This window comes from Brassica napus, chromosome A9 (assembly GCF_020379485.1).
Source record: "Brassica napus cultivar Da-Ae chromosome A9, Da-Ae, whole genome shotgun sequence".
Classification (NCBI taxonomy): Eukaryota; Viridiplantae; Streptophyta; class Magnoliopsida; order Brassicales; family Brassicaceae; genus Brassica; species Brassica napus.
In genome coordinates, this window is record NC_063442.1 from 13,382,392 (window position 1) to 13,394,234 (window position 11,843).

General features: G+C 34.0%; 1 protein-coding gene across 1 annotated transcript; it reads right to left on the minus strand.

Moving 5' to 3' along the window:
• Positions 1 to 9,573: 9,573 nt before the first annotated feature.
• On the minus strand, positions 9,574 to 11,843 carry LOC125577917 (berberine bridge enzyme-like 25). Its single transcript, XM_048740044.1, has 2 exons — positions 11,288 to 11,843; positions 9,574 to 10,773 (listed from the first exon to the last, which is right to left on the minus strand). Exons 1-2 carry the CDS (start codon positions 11,788 to 11,790, stop codon positions 9,651 to 9,653), a joined length of 1,626 nt encoding a protein of 541 aa, XP_048596001.1. The 5' UTR covers positions 11,791 to 11,843; the 3' UTR covers positions 9,574 to 9,650.

Here is an 11,843-nt window from a genome sequence, read left to right on the forward strand (position 1 = left end):
GAAAAGTTTGAAAAATTATAATTTAATAAAGGTTTGAAGATTTAATATTTTGTTACTTTTGTAAGTAAGAGTTAGAAAATAATTAGGGTTAGAAGCTTAGATATAAGGTTTGAAATATAAAATAAACTTAGTGTTTTATGATATAAGTTACATAAATAAAGTTTAGTGTTTTAAAACAAAGTTTAGTATTCTATGATATAAAGTTTGAAGTTTATATTTAGAGTATTGAATGTATAATTTATGTTTGAAGTTAGGATTTAGGATATAAAGTTTGATTAAAGAGTAAAGATTTGTGTTAGAAAATTATAGTTTAAGATTAAGAAGATTAAATTTTGAAGTTATAATATGAAAATATTAGAGTTTTAAAGGTTGTTTTTAGAGTTTAGGGTTTAAAACCATGTTTAGGGTTTAGGGGTTCAAATAGCTTTTCTTAGCGTTAGAAAAATGCTATAATATGTTTTTGATAGTATTACTGAAACTGCTTAAATAATGTTTCGGCGCTTAAGTATAATTTTCTGCTAATTATTGGTAAAATCAGTAATTTTAACTTCCTGCTCACTTAATTTTTAAAATAGCACTAATTAAGCGCTATTTTACGTTTCACTCTATAATAACGTTTATCTAATGCTATTATATAGTACGATAATTTTTCGCTCATCTACAATAGCAGTTCAGTAAAACGTGCTATAACAATGTGCTATTAATGGAGACTTTTTTTGTAGTGATAGTGGTGAGTGTGTCTTGATTGATCCAGCTCCCTTCAAGACCTTCTTCTTGCTTCCAGGCTATCATGAGTAATCCTCCAATGGCTTGCTTGAGTTGTTTACTCTTGGAACGAGTGATAGGACCTTCTGGTATAGCTAGGACATCTTCATCAGCTGGCTCATCTCTCATCTCATTGTCTTCTTCATCTGACTGGTCCATGATCATATCACTCATTTAAACTATCAAGTGTGTACTTCCTTTTAGATAAGAATAACCCCTCTTTAGAGCGGCATATCTCAATCCCAAGGAAGTACTTCAACTCTCCCAAATCTTTGATATCAAATGCATTTTTAAGAAAGGTTTTAGTTGAGAGAATACCTTCCTTGTTGCTACCAGTGATGATAATGTCATCCACATAGACTAAGATGACCACAATACCTTGCTTACTAGTTAATGTGAAGAGGGTGTGATCAGCTTCTGACTTTACAAAGCCTCTTCCATTGAGAGTGGTGCTCAACTTATGGTACCAAGCCCTTGGAGATTGCTTCAAGCCATAAATTGCCTTTTTTAATCTGAGAACATTTCCTGGCTTCACCATATTCTCAAGACCAGGAGGTGGTCTCATGTAGACTTCATCCTCCAATTCTCCTTGAAGAAAGGCATTCTTCACATCCATCTGCCATAAATCCCACTCCAGGTTGACAGCAAGAGACAAGAGAATTCTTATAGTGTGAAGCTTGGCCACTGGTGCAAAAGTGTCTAGATAATCTTCACCATATACTTGAGTATATCCCCTGCAACCAGTCTTGTTTTCTTTCTTTCTGGTTTTCCATTGGCTCCATACTTGATAGTGTAGAGAAGTCGGCTTGTCACTGCTTTCTTTTCTTTTGAAAGTTCAGTCTCAAACCATGTATCATTCTTGATCATGGCTCCCATCTCATCTCCAACAGATTCTCTCCACTCTTTGTGTTGCATAGCTTCTTCATATGTTCTTGGAATGTACTCCTGATCCAATTCACTGATGAAGACTTGATGCTCTTCTGGATATTGAGCAAGGGAGCATACTGCACTTATTGGGTGAGCTACAGCTTCAGCATTGAAGTAAACTCTTGTGTTGATCCAGTGTGAAGGTTTCCTGATCCTTGTACTCCTTCTCAAAGGTCGTAACTGCTGAGGTTCTGCTTCATTTCCTTCACTTGGCACCTCTACTTGAGTCTCGGCATCTGATTCTGATGCCATCTCATCTTGATCATGAGCTACTGAGTTCTCTTCAGGTTGAGTTTGCGTAGACTGCTCAACATTTCTACTGCCACCCTCATGATCAGGATGAGTGTTCTGAACACTATCAGTTGCAGTAGATGGTACATTTTCAGGGATAGGTTCCACCCTTGGTAGAGAAGGCATACTGATTCCCAGGCTCTCCATTACTCTCCTAAGGTTGTTTGCTCTATCTGAAGCTGATTGAGAAAGATCTTTGAGCTCATCCCAACTCTTTCCATCATAATAGCCTCTAGATTCTACAAACTTCACATCCCTTGATATCAAGACTCTCCTAGTCTCTGGAACAAAGCATTTGTAGCCCTTTTGGTGAGGAGAATATCCAATAAACACTACCCTGGTGCTTCTATGCGCCAGCTTATCTCTTTGTTCTCCTGGAATCAAGACAAATCACAAGCACCCAAACACACGCATATGCTCTATGGATGGTTTAGTTTTGTTCAGTACCTGATATGGAGATTGATCTTGAAGGATCCTGGTAGGTATCCTATTGATCAAGTAGCAGGCAGTAAGGACAGCATCTCCCCAATAGCTTTTGGGCATGCTTGTATGGAACATCATGCTCCTTGCAACCTCCATGAGATGTCTATTTTTCCTCTCAGCTACTCCATTTTCTTGTGGGGTGTATGGACAGCTAGTTTGATGGATCATCCCATATTTGGCCAAGTGTTGTTTAAAAGCATTGCTTGTGTATTCTCCTCCATTATCTGATCTCAAAATTTTTATCTTGGCATTGAAATGGTTAGATACATAATTTTGAAAATTTATGAAAGCTTCGAAGACCCTATCTTTAGATTGCATAAGTGTGATCCAAGTATATTTTGATTTTTCATCTATAAAAGTCACAAAATACTTATGATGCTCTCTAGATAAACATGGGGCAGTCCATACATCAGAGTGAATCAGGTCAAAGCAATTTTCATAAATAGTATTTGATCTAGAGAAAACAGATTTGCAATGTTTGCCTAAGATACAAGCCTCACAATCACTCTTAAAGGAAATACTAGGCAACATGATGCTTAAAGCTCTAGATTGAGGATGTCCTAATCTAGCATGCCACAATACATCTTTAGGAAAATCAGAAATATAATTTAAAGCATGGGATAAATCGGTAGCAAGGTTAGTATTTTCAAGCAAGTACAAGTCTCCCTTGGTGACACCTTTGCCAAGCAACCTACTAGTTTCAATATCCTGAAAGTAGACATCATTAGGAGTGAAAGTAACACTGCAATTCAAGTCATTAGTAGCTCTTTTAACTGATAACAAGTTTGAGGTGAAGCTAGGCATATAGAAAGCTTTAGAATCTTTGTTAAACAACCTAAGATCACCTACTCCTTTAATTGGTACTCTTTCACCATTAGCTATTGTAACATTTCCTAAGGCAGGGACAATGTTTTTAATCAATTTTAAATCACTAATCATGTGGTGACTAGCTCCTGAATCTATAACTAAAGGTTTTGCCAAATTAAATTTAGTTATCGCATTCAAGGAAGTTCCACAAGCAGTGGCATGTAAAGAGGTACCAAGTAAGTTACCAGAGTTATCCTTAAGGAGTTTGATGAGAGTCTCAATATCAGATCTCCTGATGGTCTCATCTTGAGTGTTCCTTAAGGCTGAGCCACTCCTGGAAGCTCCCCCTTTGTTCTCACAAGCTTCATTGGTCTGGCGCATGCTGCCTTGTATAGATGGCTCACCAATATCACCAGAGAAGTTTGCTTTGGCATCATTGTAACCTGTCCTGCACTTTTGTGCCTTGAGATGGGGATGGAGTATCTAGCACTTGTCCTTTCCATGGCCTTTCTTCTTGCAATGATCACAAATCCACACCTTCTTGTCTTCAGCTTTGTAAGAGCTTTCGTTTGCTGCTCTATCAGCTTGGTTTGCAAGCACCAGATCTTTCTTTCCTCCTCCAAAGAGACCAACTGAGCCTTGCTCCTTGTGAATCTCAGAGCATACCTCATCTAGAGAAGGTAGCTCCTTATTCCTTAGGATGTGCTTGATGAGATCACCATAGCTTGGATGGAGGGTAAGCAGCAAAGCAAATAGCTTGTCTTGCTCTCTCCTTTGATTAAGCACATCATGATCAATAGTTGCTGGCCTGAGCATCTCAAGTTCAGCCCACAAGGATCTGAACTTCCCAAAATGTTTATGAAAATCACTGTCCTCTTGACTAAGAGTATTGATAGCCCTCTTGACTTCAAAGAATCTACTGATGTTGGAATTGTTTCCATACACCTTCTGAAGTGTATCCCACAGTTCTTTGGAAGTTTCACAATAGGAGTAACCTTCCTGAAGTGAGGGGTCAAGACTGTGCTGAAGAATGGACAACACCAACTGGTCCTCTTGACATTTCTTCTTGACGCCAGCATCAGCAAAAACAACCTCTTTGCCATCCTCTCCTAGGATAGTATTCTTTTGTGGTCTGCCTTCTTCAACAATCTCCCAAAGCCCTCTGCCTCCAAGAGCTGTCTTAGCAAGCCTTGCCCAATGTAGATAGTTAGCTCCTTTAAGAGTAACTGGAATCACCACCATTCTTGAGTTTTCTCCTAGATCCATCAAGAATCACAAGAACAGAACTGGAAAAATTCAAGAACAGTTCAAGAACAGAGGAGAGAGACTGGTGTGAATGATAAGAGATTTTAAAGAGAAAAAGAGAAATAAAACCAGAGTAATTTGCGGAAGAGATTTAGGTTTCAAGAGCTTGTTGCTCTGATACCATGAAAATTTATGAGAATTAGTGAGAGTTTATGACAATTATTTGAGAGATTTTGGTGAAGAACTAAGAGAGATATGTGAGGAAATCCAAGAGAGAGAAACAAGAATATTTGAGGAACATTTTTCCTTAGATTGATTTAGTGTCTATAATAGTTACATAAATAGATCTAGCAAGGAGAATAAGACAATGAGAATGAATAAACAAATGGCGATGAATAAACTAATGAAGACCAGATTTGGGAAAGTCACTTTCGGATAGTGACAACTCTCTTCTCTCTTCCTTCCTTAGCATATCATGTGACTTTGGCTTGTTTTCACACTCCAACAGCTCTATCCAGTTGCCTCCACTTGTTTAAATACGTCCAAGACTTCAGGCAAGATATTTAAATCAGTCTCACACATTTCCTTGCTTCAGTTTTCCTGCCCATGATTTCCTGTCCATGATTTTCTGTCCATAATTTTCTGTCCATGATCTCCTGTCCATGATCTCCTGTCCATGATCAATCATGTTCTTCATATCTTTACTCTTGCTCTTTATTCTCTTCATGTCAACACCATTAATCATGGATGGTTGGGACGTTACAGTTATGTTCTTTAATCATTGCACAAATTGATCCTCTCTTGATCATGTACAAACGGTTTGGTAATAACGAAGCTTTGATTTCATCTGAAAAGAGGCCATCTAGAGTACAGCTACAGTTTATCCAATACACACCGTCTCCGGGTTAACTATTTATAACCTTCGCAGAAACATTAGAAACTCCGGGTAAACTGTGTTCTGACTTCCCTAAAGAGTAAACATTTATATAACAAACTATAATGATCTGATATTTATGCTAATGCGAAAGTACGGTAGTACGATAGTGATTTACGTCAAACTCGTTTATCATATATGAGTTGGTGATAATCGTTTATCAAATGTAAAACGTGTTTAAAGGTTTACGTCAAACTCGTTTACTAAATGTCATATGAAAATATAGTCTTTGAATGCATTATCTATTAAAGTTGTCTATACGTACGTACGTTTGTTGGAATTTATTTAGTTCATGTCCAATTTTTAATGTTCGTTTTAATAAGACATTATCCACTTTGGTCTAAGAGATAAATCCGCATGGATTTATTTTTAGATTTATTCCCAAAAAGTTTCGTACTAATTAAAGTTAAAGATCTCTTTATATATTAGATACTTCTTTTCTATACTTCCGATGTGAAACTTAAATTAACATATCTCATTCTCCTATTCAAATTAAGGACCACACTCATTTTGTGTCCTTTCCTTCAGCAAAATTCTTTGGCACCTATCTTGTCACGTCTTTGACATCTAGCACCTAATCGCAAGGTTACTTTGAAGATGTTCTTCCTGCAACTAAACTTCTATGATCTTCTGACTAGTTTCTGCCATATACCTCTTTTTCATCTTAAAAGATTCTATTCCTACTCGAAAAGTATTTTAGTCTTCTTACAGATTTTTGTCATTCCGCTCTAATACCAATTGTTGGAATTTATTTAGTTCATGTCTAACACTTTATAGTTCGTTTAGTGCGATATTGTCTACTTTGTACCTAAAAGACAAGTACACATAAATTTACTTTTGGATTTATTTTCAAAAAAACTTGTATTAATTAAAATTAGATATTTTTATATATATTAGACACTTCTTTTTTCAACTTCCGATGTAGGACTTGAATTGAGTTCTCTGAACGTTCCACATCTTCATGCTTCAATATATTTATTATGTCGCACCAAGAATCGTTATTAGTTTAAATCCTATATAACAACTTGTTCGAGGATAACAACAATCCTCCGAATAGGAAAATATAAAAGTTGGCCTGAGATCAAGTTGGGCTGAGAGTTTGAATTTAAGGTACATCCATGTTGTTTGTTGGGTTATATTCGGCCCATGTCAAACTTTTTATTGTTCGATTAATATAACATTATCTATTTTGGGCATATATTCACATAAATTTACTTTTGGGTTTCCTTTCCGAAATATGTCATACTAATCATAGTTGGATTTCTTATTATATATTAGATATTATGTCTAAAATTTCAATGTGATTTGAATTGACATCTCTCATTTTTCTCCTCAAGCCAAGAACACTCTCATCTTTTGTCATTTCCTCCAATGAATCATCTTGGCATCCTCTCACAACGGAACTTCCAGGATCTCTGCTACATACCTCCTATTACTACTCGAAGGATTTTTGTCTTCTTACAGATTTTGTCATCTCGCTTTGATACCAATTGATGAGGTTTATTGAGTCCATGTCCAACTTTTTATTGGTCGATTAGTATGATATTGTCTATTTTAGACCTAAGAAACAAGCCCACATGGATTTACTTTTGGATTTCTTTCGCAAAAGGCATCATACTAATCAGTTGGATTACTTATTATATACAAATATTTAATTATAAACTTTTGATGTGTGACTTAGTTTGACAGCTCTCATTGTTTAGACTTCTGATGTGTGATAGTTTGACATCTCTCATTATTTGTCTAAACTTCTGATGTGTGACTTAGTTTGACATCCTTCATTGTTTATATCATAGCTACTAGGAGTTTTCTTGCGCCATGTGCAGAACTTATAATTTAATTATAATTTATTTTAATTTAAAAAGAATATTTGATTTATGTTTGAATATTATTATTTTTAATTTAAATTTTATAGATGTGGAAAAATAAAATAGTAAATTTAGTTATATGTAGTCTTGTATCTTTTGATTTAGTTTGGTTTAATTATTATTATTATATTTAAACCTTGATAGAATTTAAGTTATATCTAATAAGAATATTATGTTATATATAGGAGAATTACTATTTATTTAAATATGTATTTTATCTCCTAGTTTGAAAATTTATATTTAAAAATATATATATATATATATATTAATAAATTTCAGTTATTTGTTTTAGTTAAATATGTTAAATTGGTAAAAATAAATATGTTAATTTACTTAATGAACCGATAAATTTAAATAAAATTCTAGTCAATTATATATCAACAAGAAAAATATTTGATTAGTATTGTTTTAATATTATATTTGTAGAAAATACTTACAAATAATTTTGATAATATATATATATATATATATATATGTAAAATATTAGAAACACATATAAAAATCAATTATTACTATATTTTAAAAATTTTGACAAAAATAAATCTTCTTAAATAAATTGACACTAATGGTTGATATATAAGTTTTTTGTTGTTACCTTATATAAAAAATCTTGCCAAATAAATAAACACTTATAAAAGGAAATTATAAATGTCATCATCAAGTGTTGCCATTTCATAATTCTTTTACGTCGTCTTATTTAGTAAAAATAAATATGGTGTGACATATGTCCAAATCACTTTTTAAATAATGTATACACTAATGTTTTGGCTAGGCCTGGGCACTTTATCCGATACCCGAAACCGCACCCGAATCCGACCCGAAAAATCCAAACCGAAATCCGAACTGAAGTAGCAAAATATCCGAACGGGTATTGAGTTGGGAGAGTTTGGATATCCGAACCCGAACGGGTAATATCCGAACCCGGATGTATATTTGAAGATAACCGAACATACGTATAATTAACCTTATTTTTTTAGTTTACTTCTCTCATTTTACTCCAAATATTTATATTAATGCTACACATAGCTTAAGATCAGATAATATAAATATAATTATGGATTATTACTCACTTGAAAAACTTTTCAAGATTCTTGTTTTGTGCATTAACGAAAATTGTATCAAAAATTTCAAAACAATAACCAAATTAGTGTTTTTTTAGTTTTAAAATTTATATTCAAATCTATTAATCATTTAATTTATTAGCTATGTTTGGAAGTAGAAACTCTTTTAGCTTGTTTCGGTTTGTTTGCTTAATTTAGGAACTTTATTGATGTTTTCACAATGTTTTTAGACGGATTATTGTTGTTTTGTTCCCATTTCAAGTGTTTTTAGACTATATTTATTATGTGGAATGATTTGAAGACATAACAGAACATTCATTTCAAAAAAAAAAAGTTATGTCTCGAGTTAGGATACATCCGAAATTACCCGAAGCCGAAGTTAAAATCTCCGAACCCGATCCGAAGTTAGAAAATACCCGAACGGGTTTTATAGTTCTATACCAAAATATCCAAATATCCGAAATACCCGATCCGAACCCGAATGGGTACCCAAACGTCCACCCCTAGTTTTGGCCGTCATGCAGACTTAATTATCTTACTAATATTTATTAATTATTATATTATTAATTTAAAGACTAGCAATATAATTTATTGTCATTCATTTACAAAACCAATAACAAATTTAACATAAAACTATTTATATATGATGCAGTCTTTCACTAAAACATATATATTTATTTTATAAAAACTTAGAAACAATGATGTTGTGTAAATATTGTAAAAATCTCTTTATATACAATTTTGACTGTGTTCATTATTTCTAAATTTTAATTTTTTAAATTAATTATCAAGATCATCAAATATGTTTATCAAAACATAGCTAATATATAAGCTTATAATTATCAAGACTATTTAATGTTTTTTAATTCGGAATTCAATTTTAACTTGATAAATATATGTTTAGAAATTTATCTATTTTAAAATAATATTAGTTTGGATAATAATACAATATACATGAATTGTTTTTGTCAAAAACCAGTTTTCTTTCTTTTTGAATTTTTTAATAATAATTAACTCATGTTTTAATGGTTAATCATATAAACAAAATTTAATTATTTATTAAAGGTAACATCATATTTTGCCAGTCTAACTCTTATTGTGAGATTTTTGTTGCGAAAAATCAATTGGTAAATGATAGTATAGATGGTATATGGGATATGGGATTATTCAAGATCGTCTGAAATAAAAGAAGAAAGAAGAAGCATTGTTCCATTTATTGAGTTCATTGTATAATGATACTTATTTAAATAGTATTATATATCATCAGCTTCAGCAAAGAAGGGGGATGCTTTGTTCGTGTCTAAACAAGTTCTCTGGATCAGATTTTGTTTTAATCTTCACCAATCTGTTGAAATTGTCTTTGAAGTACTTTGCTCCCCAGACTTGAGCTTGTTTGAGGCTTGTCTTTGAGTTGTTGCTGTTCTGTCCCAGGTCTAGATCTCTGTAGTTCACATATGCTTGTCTTGGGTTACTTGAGACATAAGGCGTCATGTAACTGTACAATTCTCTGATCCATTTGATACGCATGTCTGGTCTGTTCTCGGTGTCTGACCAGCTCCTATAGTACAGAATCATGAAGCTGGTTCCGCTTCTATGCGGAAACGGGATCTCAGATTCAGGGATTTTATCCATCATTCCACCGTATGGAGTCCATATCATTACTGCAGCTTCTTCTTCAAGAATCTTCTTGATCATCCCTTTAAGACCTAAAACAGGAATCGGTTCTTTAGCGAAGTCTGATTTGGCTTTGAAGTAAACTTCTCCAAGAGGTGACTTTGCTTGAAGCAAAACCTCAGGAGGAGGAGGAGTGGTAGTTGAGAATCCAGAGCTGTACATGATGGATTCAATCCAGTTCATTTCTATACAATCCTCCAGAGTTAGCCCTAGTTCTGGAAAACCCTTGCTCATTACCTCCATCAAGTTGCCTTTCTCGCCAAGAAACTGACCTATGTATGACATGGCCACAGTTCTGTTTTCATTGTTTCCAGCTATGGTGAAGAACACGCGTAAGAAGAGCTCTTCAACGAGCTTGTCCGCAACTTGTTGCCACTTTGAAAGAATCTTGAATCCTGCGTCTTGGTCTAGTGTTTTGGTGACCGTGAAGACAGTTAGGGTTTGAGGAACAAGAACAAGCTTGATCTTCCATGACAAAATTATCCCGAAACTCCCTCCTGCGCCTCCTCTAATCGCCCAAAACATATCCTCTCCCATCGTGGTTCTGTCTAGTAACTTGCCGTTAGCATCAACTATCTTTGCGTCTAGAACATTTTCAGCAGCAAGACCATACTTTCTCATCAAGGAACCGTATGCACCGCCTGTTATATGCCCACCAATGCCTAAGTTCGGGTATATACCTGCAGGGCATCCATGAATCTTGCTCTTCTCTGAAATTCTACAGTTAACAAGCCAAAGATTCTATAGTCAAATATTGTTTACTCTTGTGTGTGATTGTTTGGTTGCGTTTTGTCATTGCATATTGTGAAGTCAAAACATAAGAGTTTTAAGTATTTAGAAAACGTTAAAATAACTCGTTCAAAAAAACGTTAAATTAACATAATTCAACCTATGTTTTAGTTTATATATTTTTTACTTTATTTTCTAGTTTTTTTATTAAATTCAGATCTGAAATCAAACCTTTAGTTTATCAATGTAATATCGAAATAGAACATGATTTTAGCTACGCGTCTAAAAAAAAATTAGGTGTACAAGATTTTGATGATATTATTAACCAATAATCAATAATCCAAAGTTTTGAGTAAGACAAATAGTAGATAAACCTTTTTCGGTAATTCAGGAATATAATATTTTCTAGCAAATTTTCATAATATATAAACGCAAACACATAAATAAATTCAGTAACAAAAAAAACATAAATAAATTTGTGTTTAAAACAAAACGAGATTTACCTGTAGTAAAGCTCACCGACTGTAGCACCAGCTTGAACCCAAACACTATTGTCTTCAATATCAACATTGACCTGTCTCAGTTTCGACAGATCAATAATTATAAACGGTGTTTCTATATGTGAAACATAGGACAAGCCTTCAAAATCGTGACCGCCGCTTCTAACACGGAGATGAATTCCCAGTTTCTTGGAACATATGATGGAAGCTTGGACGTGAGACTCATGAACCGGTTTGAATATGAAATCTGGTTTAGGCATTGATGTGGTCAAGTATCGTTGATTTTGAGCCGTCGAGTTAAGGACTTCAATGAACATCGAGGCGTTCCTATCAGGAGTGAAGAATGTTTTGTCCAGTGGAAAATCGACATTTGTGTTTTGGTGGAGACAATTGATGAAGTCATCTTGTAAGGAGTTTGAAGAAGTTGATGCTACTGTGTAGAAAGAAAAATATAGGGCTAAAAACGATATATAAGAAACTGCAGGGGCTAATTTTGAAACTCTCATCCCTGCAACTAAAAGCAGAATCTGCGAGAACAAGATGGAAATGGATGTATGTT